General features: G+C 35.8%; 2 protein-coding genes across 2 annotated transcripts; one reads left to right on the forward strand and one right to left on the reverse strand.

Annotated features, from left to right (window-relative positions):
- Positions 1 to 39: 39 nt before the first annotated feature.
- Positions 40 to 12035, reverse strand: LOC124646362 (titin-like). Its single transcript, XM_047186496.1, has 20 exons — positions 12008 to 12035; positions 11582 to 11804; positions 8088 to 8358; positions 7900 to 8009; positions 7669 to 7824; positions 7160 to 7271; positions 6706 to 6772; positions 6253 to 6351; positions 6025 to 6086; positions 5412 to 5943; positions 5240 to 5276; positions 5016 to 5119; positions 4496 to 4807; positions 3393 to 3740; positions 2888 to 3205; positions 2484 to 2570; positions 1978 to 2115; positions 363 to 514; positions 204 to 299; positions 40 to 131 (listed from the first exon to the last, which is right to left on the reverse strand). Exons 1-20 carry the CDS (start codon positions 12033 to 12035, stop codon positions 75 to 77), a joined length of 3309 nt encoding a protein of 1102 aa, XP_047042452.1. The 3' UTR covers positions 40 to 74.
- Positions 12036 to 13058: 1023 nt separating this feature from the next.
- LOC124638601 (alkaline ceramidase) lies at positions 13059 to 19597 on the forward strand. The gene is made up of 5 exons (XM_047175638.1): positions 13059 to 13405; positions 13701 to 13857; positions 14268 to 14367; positions 17240 to 17377; positions 17816 to 19597. Exons 1-5 carry the CDS (start codon positions 13313 to 13315, stop codon positions 18135 to 18137), a joined length of 810 nt encoding a protein of 269 aa, XP_047031594.1. The 5' UTR covers positions 13059 to 13312; the 3' UTR covers positions 18138 to 19597.
- Positions 19598 to 19619: the final 22 nt, after the last annotated feature.

Here is a 19619-nt window from a genome sequence, read left to right on the forward strand (position 1 = left end):
TTCATTTGAAATTTTCTGCCAACATTACAACACACGTGGGGTCAAGGTTGGTAAGGAAGTATTCCATCAATTTCTTATCTAGTTTTTCGTTTGTCACAACTGCATAAAGCACGGTATTCTGCTGCCACAATCTGAAACGTCGCATATAAAATATAAAATGATGCATATCAAAAGAGAAGCAAACAACGTATTTTCCGTCATACCATTTGGTGCAACTCCAAACTAAGTTTCTCAATTTCGTTAAATGCTTCCAATATTGCTTTAGTAACAATTGAATATGTCGGCTTATTTGGTGTTACCTAAAAAAAATATTTAAAAAAAGAAAAAAAAAACTTTCACACTTATTGTCACTAGCAACTTACCTTAACGTTAGTATATTTTCGTTTCAAACTTTTAAAAGTGTTTTCTGTTGTTTGGTACAGGTTCTCCCAAAGTAAGGCATCTTTATTAATGTCCCTTTTAAGTCTGTTCCAATTCATAGCATTTTTTCTAGCTATAGCTAAGCATATAGATGCTGAAATGTAATAATTGTAAGTACATAACATTTACACTATAGTTCGGCCATTCAGAGAATGCGTTCCTGACACGTCGCGATTGAACTGACGACGTAACTACATTCATTGATTATTGATATAATAATGTTGTTTTAATGCTCCTCAATTGTTAAAACGGTAAACAACCAGCAAAAATATTTTTATCGTAACTGCAACGCAAGTAAATCGCTGTTAGTATCGTTCAATCGCGACGTGTCAGGAACGCATTCTCTGAATGGCCGAACTATAACATCTTACCCATACTGGTAACACCAAAAGATACGTCACGACTCACGCATGAAAGGTCAATGCCAGGGTGTGGGCTCAAAGTTTGCCCAGCAGTGGGAGTAGTTTCAGCTGGTTCCATAGTGCACTCTGAACACGAAATCCAAATATTTTTGAAATCGGTCCCAGAGGTCCCGAGAAAAACCGGTTCAAATGTTCTCCATAGATAGTCACTTAACAAAGCCTGAGCCATTTGCCCAGTAGTGGGAATGTTAGAATAGGTTCTTTACTTCACTGTTATCACGAAATCCAAATATTTTTGAAATCGGTCCCAGAGGTCCCGAGAAAAACCAGTTCTAATGTTAGCCAGCCATTTTAAGCAGCCACAAACCTAACAACCTCTTTTCTTGAAATAACATTCAGATAGATAGTGGTTTCACTGTTAACAGGATAAAAAAAAAACAGAAATAGACGTTTAAAGGTAATTGTTGTTTCTCTTGCTTTTCAGTCTCTATCTACCACAATCAGTCCTAAGTTCGAGTAGCGTCATGCAATTAATATCCTTAATGGCAATGGAAAAATCTTATCAAGACGAATAAAATAAGCTCAAACACGAGGTAGTAAATAGTTACCGTTGAGGAGTTCCCTCGTCTCACTGTCGTCTCCATCGGCAGGTCAGGTCTTAACCTCCACAGTTTTGTGGTGTCGGAGACATATACCCGAATGACAAGTTTTTATTTGATATGTGCTTACAATTTCCGAGAGTTCCATAATGTTTTAAGGTTTCTATCACCAGACCCTGGACCCTGGAACTATTTGGAAAGTAAATCCTTTTAAACAATAAAATGATTGTTTAAATCGGTTAGTAAACGACGGAGTTATGCACGTACTTACGTAAAAAGAATACAAACGAACTGAGAAACTCCTCCATTTTTTGAAGTCGGTAAAAAAAAATCTCGTTCAATACCTCGTATTTGTCGATTAATATTATAATGCATTTCAATTAAGGTAATAAAAGTGGAATAGTTAAGAGTTCGTAAGCATATTTTTCGTAGTATTGAATAAGAGTCAAACCAGTTTTTCTCAGCACTCCTGGGATAGATTTCGAAATATTTCGGTCTGGGACCTATTATAAGCCTATGGAACATAATACACTATGCAGTTACTGTGGGCAACTCTTGAGCCCAACTTCCATACAAAGAATAGCATTGTCCCTTACCGTTCTGTTCGCATAACGAGATAGTTTCCTTGCAAGTATTACTTATCCAATGACTCCACATTTCTAAATTAAGAAATGCGTTTTCTAAATCTGTGCACCAATTGCGAATTTCTGTTTCTGTTACCCTTGTCGGTCTCACTGAAATAAAGTTTAAAACATTATACCTACCTGGGGCCCGATTCTCCTAATTTTACTTAAGCGACATACGATTCACGTTCGATTCGATTCGACTGAGATCCAATCCCGACTCGATTACGATTGAAGCGTATGTGGAATTCCGCTATTTTTTCTTTGAAATAAACGCTTAAATGCTTTGAAATAAAGCTTGCATAGAAAACACATATAATCAAAGGAAAACACCTAAAACATCCCAGTCTTTTCTCTTTCACTTTACAAGGCAGTTATGATGGTTGATCTTTTTTTTTTCTTTCTCCTTTGATGATATGGCAGCTGTAGCTCTTTGCAAGGACCGTGGAGTTTGTAACAAATTCATCATTCATACGTACTTTGAATTTGGAAGGAATCCTCACTGGGCTCTCCGCGACCTTGTTCCCAGGCAGTCACCCATGATGGAGCTGTCTGAAGTTGGACCTCTGTTGAATGAAAATAATCGGTTTTAAATATAGCAATTAATGCTAAATGGGTATTTTTCTGATGAGAGATATGTACCCATACGCTCGGTTTGGACCAAGCGCGGAAAAGTTTACTCACGTTTATATGTCCGTATTCGGTTGAAGTAGTCAGTTGGTTAGACTAGCTGGTTTGCCAACTTAGTTTGAAGATCTCTAACAACTCATAACAATTAACTGAGAACACCTTCACGCTGGCAGATTTTGACGGGTGTGCAAAATAGAGCAGAAAAGCTCTGTAAATCCATAATATGAAGTTGCAGGTATAAAAAAGTACTTACTCCACCCATGATCCATCGGCGTTTGAGTTTTGGGTTTGCTCTCTAAGCTCACGACTGTACATACTTCTTCGGGAGCTTTAGATTCAATTTCTTTTTTGTCAATCTTTTTAGCAGGAACTTTTGGTTTTGATGTCGTAGTTTTCTTGATTGGTTTTTGTTGAGGTTTTAATTTCTTTTTCGTATCACGTTTTTCTGTCGGACGGAATAATTTGTCCACAATAATCTTTTCTATTAATTGTGTATCGAACGATTTATGTTCTTCGATCTTGACAGGTTCGTCTTTGGTTGATATTTGTTTCTCATTTTTATCGGTTTTACCTAAAAACACAACGGATTCACTGAACGTATAGCTGGTTTACTATTGATCTATTGATAAAAACTTGTGCATATTTTCTTCATCGATTTGGGTACCTATACAGATTACTACCAAAGCTTATTTTTAATGAATCTACAATTTGATCTCGATGAAAAGAAAGTTTTCATAATACGTTTAGACACTACTTACTCAAACCACGCTCTTTCTGTGATTCAGTTTCAGGACTGGGTATTTCAGCTCCCTCAGCTGCACCTTTTGTTTCTACGGCGACGCTTTCTAACTCTATGACTTTATATTCTTCTTCAGTAGAAGGTTCATCCACAGCTTTAGATTCATTGTCTGTTATGTCTAGTCTTTCAGAGACTTCTTCAAGTTCTACGTCTGTGGCCTCTATTGACATTTTTTGTCGTGGCGATTCAGTTGCTGAATCATCTTTTTCTGTAGAAAGTGGGCTGATCATTTGATCGTCAATAATCTTTTCTATTAATTGCATATCGAACGGCTTCGTTTCGTCGGGTTTCTCTTCGTTTATTTGACCTAGAAATAAACCAGGTTTCTATAGAGTACAAACTACTGAGTTACCTAGAACATTTTTATTCCTATTGATAAAAATGGCTAGTAAGAGCTCATGTGTTAAGTTGCACCTGGAAAGTAGGTTGTCAATTGAAAGATATTACTGGTGGTCTACTTGTTGACTCGTATTTTTTTCTATCACAGCTATATCTAGATATCATACTCAAATGAATCTTTCTTTATTAAATCCATATTATTAAGTGAAGCGTCAACATAAAAAGAGAGAAGTAAGTTAAATTAAAAACAATTTTGTTTTCTATGTAGGTACATACTAAATGCAGTATCTGTCTCAGGATTCTCATCTAACCCTCGCCCCCAGATGGCACCCCTAGATCCCATAATTTCGCTTTATATGCCATTTATAATAACATTTTGTTCTGTAATGGCTTTAGATTCATATTCATTGGAGTATTATTTACCTAGTCGCGTGGTTAATTGATTCCCTGATTTTGATTTAACTTTTTCTGTGGAAAGCAGATCGTGTAATTTGCCTGCAATCATTTTTTGGGAGAATTGTGTATCGTCCGATTTTGTTTTGTCGATTGTATCTAGAAACAAAATGGATTTTCTATTCTACCGCATCACTTACCGAAAGTTTTATAAAAAAATGTTCAATATGCATTGAAACTTAATAAAACACCCCTTCACATGAACATGAAAGTACTTCAAACAAAATATTTTTGTTATTGTGTTTTGTGGCTGTTTATGTCATTACATACCTTCTGATCCACCAGTAGCACTTATTGTTTCTCCGATTTCGCTTCCAGTCTTCATGATTTGCTGAACATCTTCCTTAGAAGGTTCGTTATAAACTTTAAATACAGATTCGTTACTTTCTTTACTGCCTAGTGTTTTGGAATCAGATGATCCTTTATTCAATTCACTTTCAGAACCGTGTTTTTCTGAAGACCTGTTTAATTCTCCTACACCAATCTCTTCTAGAACTGGGGTGTCGCTTGATTTGCTCTCTTCGGTCTTATTAGCTGCGTCTTTAGGTGACATTTGTCTCTCATCACTTTCATGTATTTGACCTAGAGACATAACGGATTTGCTTACACTGTCGAGATTTAGCATTGATTTATTGATAAAATCAGCTGGCCAGAGCTCATCTGCATCGCCTGTGTTTAAAGTTACGTCAGAAAACCTCTGATGTATTGTTTATTTTATGATAAAATTTTAATTAGTGCGCGCTAATGTTGAATACGTGTTCAGAATTTATGAAATAAACTTTTTACTCACTCAATAAGTTATCGTTGGGTTCAGAAAATGAAACGCTGGACTTGTCAGAAAGGGCATTTCCTTGGGTTTGTTCTTCTTCACTTTTCCCAAACACGTCGTCAATGCTTAAATACAACATGAGAGTTAAGTCGAAATATTTTCAGTTTAACAGTGGCAGTTTTTATATATTATAGAAAAAAAAATATATTTTACAAATTAAAAATTCAAAACTAATGCAAGCCTACCTGGTATCTTTTTGATCGGCAAGATCATTTGGGTCCACTGAAATTACAAAAAAAAACATTAATTGGTGACTAATAAATAAATAATGCTAACAGTAAAAGTATTTATGATATAGTCTTTAAAACCACATCAATAAAACTAAAAGATTTCATTTTTTTAGTAAATTACCCAGACCTGTTTCATTAAATATAACTTTTCTGTTGTTGTCATCATCTTCGGTTGACATTTCAAAATCGTCAACCACATTTGCATCATTTACTTCGGCGTTTTCATCTACCTCCTCATATTCATTGCTTTGAATAACTTTCATGGTATCACTACTTAGGTCGTCACCGTCTGGCACATCTTCAGTTTCACCTTCTGGTGAAATAGTTTTGTCAAACACATTTTCTACATCATCCCCAGATCCATTACTCATGTTATCTCCAGAAGCCTTGGCTACATAATCTATTATAGCATTAATCTCTTTCCTGAAGTGTTCTAAATCTGTTAATGTATAATCTTTAGATTCAAACTCTTCTATCAAGCCTTTTGCTGCTTCCACTATATCTATATTAATAACATCCTCCAATGTCGATATTTCAAGATCTGTTGAATCTACTTGAATGGTAGATTTTTCTGATTCGCCTAACATTTCGTCATCTTTTGAAATCGTTGACGTATCTGGTTCCGGTTCAACATATACTGGATGCGGTTCGCAGATGTTCTGTTTAAAGTTTATTTTAGTGTGTATTTTTATCGTTCGATACGTACCCATATCATCGATATCAAAATTACTTTAACCTACCAAAACGTTTTCGATCACATCATCCACAAAATCCAATACAGGGCCTTCTTCCTCTTCTAGATCTGTAGGCATTTTTTCATAGAATTAATTCTAGCTTTATTTAACTAAAGTATTGTTTGCCTTTTCCCAACCACACTGGGGTCGGCGTAAAGTCTCAGTCTGGATACAGCTGAGTACCAGAGTTTTACTAAGAGACAACAATAATAAGAAATATTTGATAAAAAAAACCTGTACCCTTTAATGAAAACTTTTCTCGTTCTAATGACATTTCCATGTACGTAACACACTGCACTAAATCCTTTGCAGTCGCTTCCGTCTCCTGTGTAACTAAAATACATAAAAGAAAAGTAATAAAAAATAAATAACTATGTATTATTTCATTCGGCATTTTACATTTGGATTTTAAAATAATTTTTACTAGCTTTTGCCCGCGAATTCGTTCACGTGGAATAGTGACTTCCGGCAGATTTTTTATTTGACCAATAGATGGCGCCATATGTCCGGAATAAATTTTATTTTTATATATTTTTTGTAATTAAAACTATCCTATGTCCTTTCTCAAGTTCCAAACTACGTCTGTACCAAATGTCATACAAATCGGTTCAGTAGTTTAGACATGAAGAAAAGACAGACAGACAGAGTTACTTTCACATTTATAATGTTAGTTAGGATTAGGATTACCTTGTAAATCTTCTTCTAATAACTTGAAAGATAAATCTTCTAGAATTCCTGCTATCCAAATTGTAATCTACAAAAAGAGTTAAATTAAATAGATAGGTACTTAAAAATAAGAATTAACTTAAATTGGAATAATGCCACTGCCGCGCACGGAATCCTGGGTTCAATTCACGGGTAGGCGCAAATCGCTTTCTGAATTTTAGAAACTCACAACGCAGCCTAGGGTCTGAAAGTTGGTGGTGTTACACCCTCGTGCCTAAGTGTTATTCAGCCTCGTCAGACTCCGTCAGGTAGATTTGAAAAAGCTCTGATCTGACTCTAGGGTTTGTTAGGTGATTAAACCTGTAACTCACTCGATAAGAAGAAGCAGTTTTATTTTATCTCGGTCATTTGTTTTAATTAATTTACTTGTGCTAATGTAAGAGCCATTTATTAAAAGCACCAGATAACTACTTACTGTATTCGCCACATCCCTTTGAATTGGCAAATATTGCAGATTTTTACTAAAAGCGCATTTCCGTAATAATTTCGCAATGTCACTGGATACTACTCTGGATATAGCGTCCAATCTGAAATGCAGCACGAGCATACCTATAGCAGTGACAATATACCGGGTATCCGTTACAATTTCTAGTCTATGTACACAAGTTAATTTTATTTTATGTCTACGAAGTTCTTCACTCCAACCATTGCCTAAAAATGTTTTGTAATCGGATATAAAAAGATAGCGGTGCTAGAATCTAGCACAATAGCACCATTTAACTCATCTTCGGAAAAAAATTAAATATAGGGTAGGTAGGTACATAATGGCCTACCTACTAGCTAATCTTACAAACCTGGTATTCGTGACAGTTCGCTTTGAGCGAGCGTGGTGATTCGTGCTCATTCCGTCTGTGTGACACCCTGTGCCCTGCAGTAGGATAGTAAAAAAGCTGATGGTGACATTTACGCAATTACAAGACTTACTCCGGAGTTAAAGTTACATTTAAAGGTTTCAACAATAACTTCGTAATTTTGTGTGCAAATAATATGCATAATGTTCTTTCGTCCATCTTACGAAGTGGCTTCCTGAGGTCGTAAGCGTTTTCGTTTCTGTCCTTTTGATGGCTTTTACTTAGAGTACTGTAAACAAAGATTTTTCAAGCTGGAGTTATCTGTAACGTGCATCCATCTTAATTTATTAGCGAATTATAATACGTTTTTGATGAATACGACTTCCGTGGCCTTCGTTTTTGAAACCAATATAGCGCTTCCGGTATTTGTACAATCGGTAGTTGATCCATAACTTGTTGTTTCAATCTTACTACCTGGAACATTAACTTTAATTTCTGAGCAAGGACTTTATACAAAATCTTATAAAATATTTGATTTCAGTAGTTACGTACCATGAATTCAGGTAATACATTGGATCGGTATCGCCAAGTATCAAGACATTGTCGTTTGGATGGTACAGCCAGCTCATTGATCCTCATGGAGCATTTTTTAAGGTTCTTGTTTTTAATTTGTGGATTATTAAGTCCTACATTGTTACTTATTGTTGAATAATAAGCATAAACATTAGTGTTCGGTCTTCTGTAAGGCGATTTGGACCTGTATTTGTAATGGCTACTTGAGCTTGTCTTAGTAATTCTATAACACATCAGGTAATCCCTCCTGCTAATTAAAAAAAATATAAATAAATAAAGCAATTCAATTATATGTCTATCTATAGTACAGACAATATCTAGGTAAGTATAGGGTCTATACCTAGGTATCAGTGGCGAGGCGTCCTTATAAGCCGATTCCCATCGGCTTCCCTTTCGAATTTCAAGAAAGAAGCATAGGTATATGTTATAATATAGGTATAGGTATAATTAATATAATCATTTTAACCACACAATTTAAATATGTGGGTATAACAAGACGCCTACCACCGTAAAAAAAAATGTCTATAAATTACTTGAAACATTTTGCTCCTACTAAACAAGCCGCGGCTTCCTCCTCCATACAAAACTACGCTTGCGTGACGTCATCCACGCCGCGCCGCGCGATGTTCGCGGCATATGGGCGAGCGGTAAGCCGGCTCACGGAGCGGCTTCCACCAATCAAAACTCGCGAGTGAACGAGAAAGAACGCGTCAAGAGTAGAGTAGCTACATCTGTCTACGCGCGAGTGACAGCGCTTAGAGCTTTCAAATATGTAAACAAACAAATCAGACAAATTCACTCTCATTGTTCTTATTTTGTTTTAGATAATACCATTAACAATTTGTTCTTTGTATTACTTAATTGAATTTATTAGTGTGTGTAAAATTTGGAAATAACATAGTTCGTGTGTGTACAATATTTTATGTTAGTCTAAGTGTTTTAGTTACATTATGTCAACATAGATGGCGTTGTGCATTTTTATGCAAATCCTGAATCGCGGTGTTAAGATTCTCCGCGATTTAATGACGCTACTTGGGAATTTGTCACCAAGTATATTATTTTGTTTAAGTAGTTGGCAGTATCATTACTCCCTACTAATCCCCGCGATCGCACTGTGTGACCTGGTACTCAGTACAAGTACAGTACTACAGTGTGTGTACCTAGTGAATATAGAGATACCTACGTTGAAATGAGTTATTTTGATACGTAGACAGTTGGCATCAGGTTTCTTTTTAATGTACCTAACTTAACTAGGATAGCATTTATCGCATTAGACTGTTTTCCGACAGATTATTTACTTTAGGAAGGAACTTATTTTTCAAGGTTAAGTTTTGAGAATAAAAACGTGTTATAAAACTCGGGCACGCCGCTCTGGTGAATTACCTACCAATATTACGTCTATATTAAAATTACTAACGTCCTGACGGATAAATACCTACGATAAATATCAATGGCTAACAGGCCGTTGTAAATTAAATTTCTTATTTCTTAAAAGTTTCTAGTGCCAAGTTTTCTCAGATTCTAGTAGTTAAGTAATATACCTTACTAAAGATAATAAAGTTTTATAGATATTAATAATCTGCCGAATTCCTCGAGAAAACATGTTCAAACTATCAGTCTCTCAGTCAGTGCTAAAAGGTGGACTGAGAAATTACCTCCATTACCTCTCCCCCCCCAGTTTTTTTTTTGCTGCGGCTTCCCTATTTCATTAAACCACCCTTCGCCACTGCTAGGTATTGTACCTACGTCGTCGTGTACTGGACCAACATGAAGTGGTCTCACCAGAATTGATTATTTATGGATCATCTGTTGTCAAATATAGGTGTTTGCCAGCCCCGGATCTTCAATTTTTTTAGGCGGGGCAAAATCTGCAAAATGCCGCCCCGCCTACCTATTACCTATTTATGTTTATTTTCACCTTTATCATCCATATAATTTTAGCTATCAATATGTAGGCAGGCAGGGCTTTCTCTAGCTCATGTAGCGCCTAGGTGCAATCATCACCCAAGCGCCTGGGTGCAATCGTCACCCAAGTGAAGTACTTAGAGTAGTCACAAGGAATATAAATAAGAACGTTCGAATGAAGTGCACTATTTGGTAGGTAAAGGACTTAAAAAAATGTGTCCAATTCATTGTAGGCTCAAACTGTTGGCGGTTTAAGTTATAAAGTCGAGACAGAACGATGCAATCGTAAAAAGTAGCGCGAGCGAAGCGAGCGCGCAATTTTTTTAAATTTGGGACACAAAAGGTTAATTAGTTTTAAAAAGCGCTGTTACAAGCAGGCGGAAGCGCAAACTTTTTTGTTTTTGAGGACTCCATAAATATATTTTTTTTACTACATTTGACTTATAAAAGTAAGGCAGCGTGGACTTGCTGCGGGTTGTTCGAAAGAGATACCGCGGCCCTGGTACATAAAAGGCCCACGACGGAACACGACGGTTTTTAGTCAGTAAGAGTCTGACACTCCCTCACCGCTGCTAACCCACAGCGGGAGGGGTGGGTCATTTGATGATTTTTAACGTCGCTAAAAAAAAAGAGGCAGCGTGGACTTGACTTATGAAGTCATTAAGGCAATGCATGTATAATATTGCGCGAGCGAAGCGAGCGCGAAATTTTTTGAGCCTGCGACACAAAAATACCTGATCAAGGATATTGTAAAGCAATAAGAAGCCGCGAGCGTAGCGAGCGCGAGTTTTTTTAAATTATTTGTTTGAAGACTCACAAATTAAACTGGGAATTATGTACAAATAAAAAGAAAACGTGATTAGAGACCGAATAAATGACCGACGACCGAGTCAATAAAAATAATAAACAATCAGAAAAACAGCCGTGTTGTCATTTAGCTGCGAGCGTAGCGAGCAAGAATGTTTTTCACTTACTTAGTTGGAGGATGTTAAAAGTAAAAAATAATCAAAATGATCAATCAAACAAAGCGAAGGCGACTTTTTTAGGAACTTTGCTCGTCAGTATCGTAATTTCATCGAAATTTCCTGGTGGTGGGGCGTCCCGCGGCGCCCCTGAGACCGAGCAAGGCGCCCGGGTCATGCGCACACCCTGCACCATAGGTTAAGATGGCGCTGTATGTAATCATTACAGTAATCTGTGATGTAGGATTTAAAATAAAAATAAATATATGCGATAAGCGTTCCTGGCTCATAGATGATCGCAAATAACTTTTAATCATTTTTAGTTTGCTAAAACTTCGCCTCGTGAATAATAAATGTTCGTGCAGTGGCTGCAGTGCAGCCACGCTGCACCACTGTATCGCTCAAGTTGATGGCCATGAAATTGCTGTACTTGTGCTATTATTTATTCCGTGGTCAAAGTTAAATAAATGATTATCCATTGGTCTGAGAAGTGTGAATTTGGTAGCCGCCTGATTGTGCCGCCCCCTGAATTTGCCGCCCGGGGCACAGGCCCCGGCTTGCCCCCCCCCTAGATCCGGGGCTGGTGTTTGCTGAGCTATTAGGTACCTCCTAGAACGCCGTTTTCCTTTAAGGAGTGATCCGAAAAAATCGAAGTCTGCGACATTATATTCACAGTCCGTATCATCTGGAATAGGTTTTAATTTCTGGAGCCGTCGACCGCGCCTGATTGCGTTTTCAACGGTAACATCCACCCAGTCCTCAACAAAGTCATTTGAATTGGTCTTCTTGTTGCCTGTATATTCTGCCGTTGGCAGGACTATTTCATCATCTGAAACATAATGATTAGCACTGGGTTAGATTAGTGCCTGTATAAGACGACCATACCCTTTATAAAGGTACTGAACAGGTGGTCAAATGGTAGCACAACAATTTCTGACTCTGAAAGCTGGGTATTATTCTACGTTTTCTCTGATCAGTTTGACCGTTCGAGGTCTAAATAGCGCGAGATATTATTAGACTATGACTATTTACTTGATGCCGGGTCAGAATAGTAGGCCATTGCGTTTAATATATGGTTCGTTTCCTGGCGCTGTTTGGAAACTATTTAATTTCGTAAATAATTTATTCTAGATAAATGAAATTACATGACTATGAGCTGTTCGATAAAAAATATAAATAAATAATGTTTGACAACCAATTTGTAAACTATGGAAAATGTCACGGTTCAAAATCGATGGTTCAAAAGGATCTGTTTTAAGAAGATCCATACGGCTATGAAATTAGTCTATGTATGCATACGAAACCCTGGTGATAGGTACCATTGCTGTAAGTATGCTTATTGTTTCATATAGAACACATAGGTCCAGTAGTCGCAAAGCGCGACTGTTGTGTTGGATTCGAATTCCGGGTAAAGCCGAAATGGCTTTGTGCGTTTAAAGAAACTAATATTGTTCCACGGAGTTTGGAAGTAAATGTCGTTCCTGCAACTGACCTCGGACCTGTCGGATTGCCATCTCATCTGGGTATAAATTCTCTAAGTGTGTACATTGTAGTCTTTGGTATAAATATGAGAGAGTGGCAGTGCAGCTGGGTCTAAAAGAACGACCGCCATGAGGCACGTAAGCTAAATTGTAGTGCAATTGTACTCCGAATGGAAAAAGTTAATTGAAGCATTCCGGTTTATTTTTTACACTTAGGTATTATAACGAACGCAGTTTCTGATTTTAGCGTAAGGCGCACCCTAGACCTGCAATAAAATTGTGCAATATTATTATAGAATAAAATCTTTTACCGTACACGGCCTATAACTTTGCACAATACCTAATATTGCGCAATTTTATTGATCATCTAGGAAGCGCCTAAGACATTAACAATAGTTTTGCTATCTGAAGACGAAAATAAGCTTGTTGAACTGTAAAAATATAAGTTTTATGAGGACGTAGTTTCTATTAAATCCCGTAATCCGCTTTTTATAAATGACAAATAAAATTGTATTGATTACCGAACGAATAACTATTGTCGTTACGTCATATAGTTACTGTCAATGTCTTGTGTTTTTCCCAGTTTTTCCTTCTAGAATTGTCAAAATGAAGTGTCAAAGTTGACGTAGTAGGAGGCAGACGTGTATTTTTGCTGTGAATAAACAAAATTATCGTAAAATAATAATTTCATAAAAGATTTTACACTAAAGTTAGTGCTGGTAAATAAATATAAAAGTGTTAAATCGCAAGTTCTGCGCGATTTCATCCCAGATACTCAAACTGGAGCATATGAATCTTATTTGTGCGTCTTTTATATTTGAAAGATTGTAAACAAAGAATCGGTATAAGAAAAACAATGTGGTCTCATTTGCAACGAGGAAGTTCACCGGTGGACTGGTGTGAATCGAATTATTCTATTTCACCAGTGATAGCTGAATTTGTTAACACGGTAACTTTTTCTTAATTTCTATTTTTAGGTGGTAAGCAAAGACAAAGGATTTTCTTTCTTGGCTCATTATGTATTTACACATCTGGTAGTCAGTACTTGGCTTCATATCAGCCATTAATAATTATGAATGAGGAATAGCGTTTTTGTTAGTAATTTATACAGCTTATGAATTTTTTTGTTGGTAGTATTTGCTGTCATGCTTGCTTGCTTATTTAAAATGGTCGATGACCCTTCGGCCGGCCCTCTAATTTATTCCTTCAGCCAGAGAGTAATGCATTTTTTTTTCTTATTTTAGATAAGCAATGTCTTGTTCTTCTTGTTCCCACCGGTGTTAATGCACCTATTTCAAGAATATTCAAAGTTTTTCAATCCAGCCATAAATGTTCTGTGGATCCTGCTAATGGTGGTTGGTATCAGCTCTGCTTATTTCCATGCCACCTTGAGTTTAGTAGGTAAGGTCATAACATTAATTATTATTTCTCATTTTTATGTAATAAATAAAACTAGAAAAAAAAACTGATACAAATGCAAAATTCCTAAATTTGCGTATTTTTTGTGTTTCTCATGACTCATGAGAGGATTAGGTACATAAAAACCTAGTCTAGCAAAAACTTGTTTCAATGAGTTTAATACTTAATAAAATATTTTGTCTGTAACTGATGTAAACAAAATTAATTGGCTGTTTTTTTATGTCATAAAATTTACCCACAAAAGAAATACCTACTTTTGTTTTTTTTTTTTACATCAAAAATGACTCACACCCTGTTTATGTGACATAACACTAAAGGAGAGGATTTAACAAAGAGTTTCTAATGTGTAAAATTTTCATCTATGACAATTAAATTGTTATTTAAATTTCCAGGACAACTTATGGATGAATTGGCTATTCTATGGGTGTTCATAGCAGCATTCGCGATGTTCTTGCCAAAGAGACATTTTCCATCATTCTTGGATGGAAATAGGTGAGTTGCAGTAATATTTATTTTATACAATAGCAAGTAATTATAGGTATAGTATAGCAGATGTTTTTCGAAAACATTTATTTATACAGCAGTGCAGCTGTGTCTTGGCAATGGCTTTTAACATTTTATACCTTCATAATTATTATTGAAATATTGCATTTAAACTGAATGGCAAAGGCAAAGAAAGTATGTTTTTTGGTGAAGTGAAAATTGGGTAGTGAACGTACCCATATAGGTGAAAATTCGATTCTAATAGAAAACTTAAAAAATAAATATATTTTGGCCAACAGAACATACAAGTCCCTACACTTTTATTATTATTGTTGTTTACTTCTGCTTAAAAAACAAGTATTTAGAAGATATAAACAGAGTATTAGTATACATTAACACAAATTAGCCCATACAGTTAGTATGATAATGTGAATTTGGTAATTAGAACTATTATAACATACAATCATGCTCTACTTTTAACATACATTGCACCATAAGACTGCCGTGTAATGGAAATTTTAAAACATTATTTCATATATAATGTAGATGCAATAAAACCAGTTATGAGCTTTACATATTTTATCATAAAAATAAATATCGGCCACTTGAGAATAAGTACCACGAAAAGGTAACAATATCTACCATAATACAAAATAGATACCTAGCAATTATCTTGTAAAAGTCACCAAATAATGTACCTAAATGACACGTTACATAATATGCTGCCAAAGTTCATTTACTAAAAATTAAATACATTATAGTACCAATACAGTACTTAATAGTTTAGTATTCCATAATTTGCGTTAATTGATAATACCCCTGTTAGCTATCAAACTGTTAATCCAGTTAAATTTAATATGACTGTGGCGCGAAGGCGGTATGTTGTCAACATGGCCAGTTATTGAGGATCGATATAAAAGTAAAAATAGTAGGTAGGTTATTCGACTATATCAACATCAACGGAGACCTTGACTTTCAAATGCGACGCTGCATGCGACCCCTACGTTTGCAAAGTATTATTTTTAGCGCTCAGGTAGTAGGTATTATTGTCTACCTCGGTTATAAAGTAGGGCTGATATTTATAAGGGTTTTCCCGGATTTGTCATCGATTCCAATCCCGAGGATGTCCAGCCAGTAGTTCATTTGGGTCAGTGTCCGATTTGGGTTGTTTTGTTATTTTGTCATATGTCCAGTTTCAGGTCTTAAAACGTTGGCAGCCCTATAAACTAATATTTTTGGGTGGATATTGAACAGAGGCTGACCGTCTGACCTTATTGATTTTCGACGACGCAGAAACCCTTAAGAGGGTTAATTGAGCAGGTGCCCGACCCAGTTTATAGATCAAAGTGGCATTTGGTAACTACCAAATGGAGATTTCTCTTCTACTTATTGAATAAATAAGAAAGAAAGAAAGAAAAACCATTTTATTTAACACACAAAAAAAATGAGTAGGTCCATAATGCATTATTAAGTTTCAAAAGCTTTCAGAGATAATTAGCAATGGGTAACTGCGTAGTCTGGTTATTCTGAAGGCCAAACCATAAACTTCTATAAAAATGTTTGCGTGACCCATTAAGTAAACATTCCATACGTTGCGAGTTTTACAAACATTTTAATAGCTTCGAAGTATTCTAGCCGTTAACTATGCAAATAAGAATTAACCTGTACCACCTACCAGTACCTACCTACCTACCTAGCTAATTATCTAAGTAGGTACTTAATATAAAAGAATAGTTGTTTCCCACAGTGTGATTCATGTGATCTTATCTTGAGGAAACTATTTACACCCGGAAAAATGTCTTACCTATAGGTCTCTCCGACATTTCAGAGCTCTCAGTCTATTTGTTAACCTTTATTGTCCCAGTGCATATGCACTGTATCATTATTTATGGAGCAAACAGTGTCGAAGTTTAGCTTTTACGTCAACTTTATCTATTGAAAACATCGTGTTGCCAAGTAGGTCACGAGTGTCGTAGGGCGTTAGGTATCTGTTTCGCTAAAACAGCTCATTAATTTGCCAGTCCCGAAAGAACGGTCATATTTCATTTGAATACTATAATAAGCACGGCACACGAGATAACACAGGGAGAATTTCTACTAAGAATATGAGTAAGCCTACCTATGTAGGTAGGTACTTCTGTGTTCAAAGTCTGATTCTCAGCTCTGAATGGTAAAACTGTGATGGCATGAAAAACAAAGCTGTGTAGGTACCTACAGCCTGCTTGTACCTGCACTTCGCGGCTCGTGGTTAATTGATATGTCCATGCTTAGTGGTAATGACTTAAGCGTTGTGAACTGCGGTTTCGAACTCAGTCAAGCCCGCACAACAATATAGAAATTGGCGTAGCTACATAACGTCAGTCACTTGTTCTTACCAGCTTAAACTGGTTCACAATAACTCATCATCATCCATAGAAACCCTAAACTGCCATCATCAGACCCCTGGCCTTACTCCACTTTATTATTTGGAGTCAGCGCAACAGTTTTCTTCTTCCTTGCTTTCCTTTCGACGCCATCTTTCTCTACCTATATTCATCCGCGTCCATGCTTAACCTTCTTCTCAACGTGATCTTCTTTCCTTCGGTTCACGATAACGTAGATATGGTAAACGGTTAAGAACCCTGCAGGAATGAAGGTAATCTAGCATATGGCTTGAATCCACATGTCCACACATCTTTTATGCATTTGTGGATTAGTTTCCCTTAGAATGAGATTTTTTGACCTGTGCAGTTATTTAAAACAAGATTTTTATGCTGGCGTGTCTGTTCAAGGTCGATCACTGTGTGAATCATGCCATTATCATTACCCAGTAGGTATGTTACTGGGTTAATCGTTACTGTGATGTCGTATTTTTATAAAACAATGCTTTGTTTGTTTTCAGGCGGCGTCTGGCTATCTACTCGACTGTGATGTCGGTGTTATCGACTGGTTTCCTGGTGATGCACCCGGCAGCTAACGCTTTTGCGCTGATGACTCTCGCTCTGCCGGCTCTCGGGTTTTTGTATGGAGAACTGGTCAGGTAAGAATAAAATATTTTATGAGGTATTTTTTTTGAGGACGCTAAAACTCGTTTTGCATCGTGTCATACAGCTAACTTGCCACTACTCTGGTACAATAAAGGCAACACCTACCTAGTTATTAAGATTTTATACATACTTACCTCGCGATACTTTAAAGGGCCCAATTGAGATATCCAACGGCTCATGTGGCTCCTATGTACCTTTGATTGCGATCTTTAGGGTAACTTAAGGGACTTCTCAAAATATGGAAGGTCCACTAATTTTTTTTAGGTTGACATATTTTTAAGACCTTGCTGCAAAATTACCCAACTCTCTTTGTTTAGATCGGATATTGGCAAACGCATACTTTTATAACAAGTTTACTAGATTATCTCATCATCTTGTTGTGTAACACTGAATCTTACGAGACTAATATTAATTAATTACAAATGTTTCAGAGTGAAGTGCTCCCGTGTATACCGTCTTGGTCTCCGCTGCGTCGCCGTCAGCCTCCTAGCCATATTCTGTTGGGTCATGGACCGCATGTTCTGCGACGCATGGCTCTCAATAGACTTCCCCTACATGCACGGAGTATGGCACGTACTAATCTTCATAGCTAGCTACACCGCTCTAGTTCTCTTTGCTTACTTTAACGTTACGGAGGAAAGTCCCGAACAGAAACCCCAGCTGAAATACTGGCCAATCAACGAATTCGAATTAGGTATTCCATATATTACTATGAAACATCCGTGCAAGCAAGACAAGGATCTAGCGATTTAGTCATTTTAGTTTATAGTCAACTTGTGTGCAGTTATTAGAAGGCTGATTAACTTGTCAACTTTAATTTGACCTAAATGGTAGCTTAAAATATATGATGAAGTTGAGTTGAACGCAAAAGACATGTAGATAAATAGATCATGTTACATTTATTAAATTATGTAGATATTTATATCGACGCCAAAATATATTTTAGTATATTTATAACAGCAGTGAGTTAAGTAACAGTTTGAAATTGTTACGATGTTTATATGATGAGAGAAGAAATAACATCGTCTCATTAATGTGAATAGATTTATAATATTCAGCCATTACATATTGTATTTTGGAATCTTTGAGAACATTTTGACCTACTACTTAATGTTGACTGTGATTGTTTTTATATTTTTTATTTACATCTATTTTTATTCTTATTTTTTCATTTTTTACAAGTTTTAATTTTGTTTTTAATTTTTTATATTTTATTTATTGAATATCTAAAAATATTTACAAATGTCATTAAAAAATTATAAACTCTCTCAAAGAAGTCGCTCAATAAATATATATCAATTTCTTATAAGAAGAAATCATAAAGTGATTAAATAGGATCAACAGCTTACAAAGAAGCATATAATAATATACATATTTACAAAAATATAATTGTGATGTCAAATATATCTGAGATATTAATGTAGGATAGTATTAATGTGTAGCTACTTATTTTGTATACTATTAGATTGTAAATTTTAATGAGTGGGTAGTACAAAATCACAGTAATTACAATGTTGTAATGGAATGCATATGATTTACTTGGTTTGTAACACTATACGTGTAATTAATTGCATAGGAAGCATTATTAACAATTGCGTGGCCATTTTATTATGTACGAGTAAGTTATGGAGCTACATGAGTAACATCATCCTTTTTCACAATAAAACCAATTTTTGTTTTAACCTTATGATGACAACCTCGTTTCTGAGAATAGTTTTAAGAAGGTGGAGGTAACGAGTGAAATTAATGGGATAGTGGGTTATTGTGAAACTTCCATTTATTTACAGGCCAATTTAAGTGTTTTATTCCGCAATGGCGAAAATTACTTTTCTGTGTTTGTAGTTAGGGTCCATCAATACATTTAATGCCAGTATTAAGTAAAAAGTGGACACTGTCCTCTAATAATGTTGTATTTTATTTAAAAGAGAATTTGATATATTTAAAGCATAAGTTTCAGTTTATGTGCGTGTTATCAATGGATCTTATAATGAATCTCAATGTTTGGCTTAATTAATGAGTATTTATGGCATGTGAACATCAAAGTTTTTAATTAATCTTGAATGAAATGTCACTAGTTTTCCAGTTTGTTATTGACAAAGTTAAAGCCAAAAGCTAAGACTTTTCTAGTTTAACTTGATTATTATATTTATTTGTGGTGATATTAATTATGTTTACAAGTGATGGAATACTTAATAAATAAAATGGTGACTTTATTCCTGCTTTTTTTTTTCTTGA

The sequence above is a fragment of the Helicoverpa zea genome, chromosome 1 (assembly GCF_022581195.2).
Source record: "Helicoverpa zea isolate HzStark_Cry1AcR chromosome 1, ilHelZeax1.1, whole genome shotgun sequence".
In the NCBI taxonomy this organism is placed as follows: domain Eukaryota; kingdom Metazoa; phylum Arthropoda; class Insecta; order Lepidoptera; family Noctuidae; genus Helicoverpa; species Helicoverpa zea.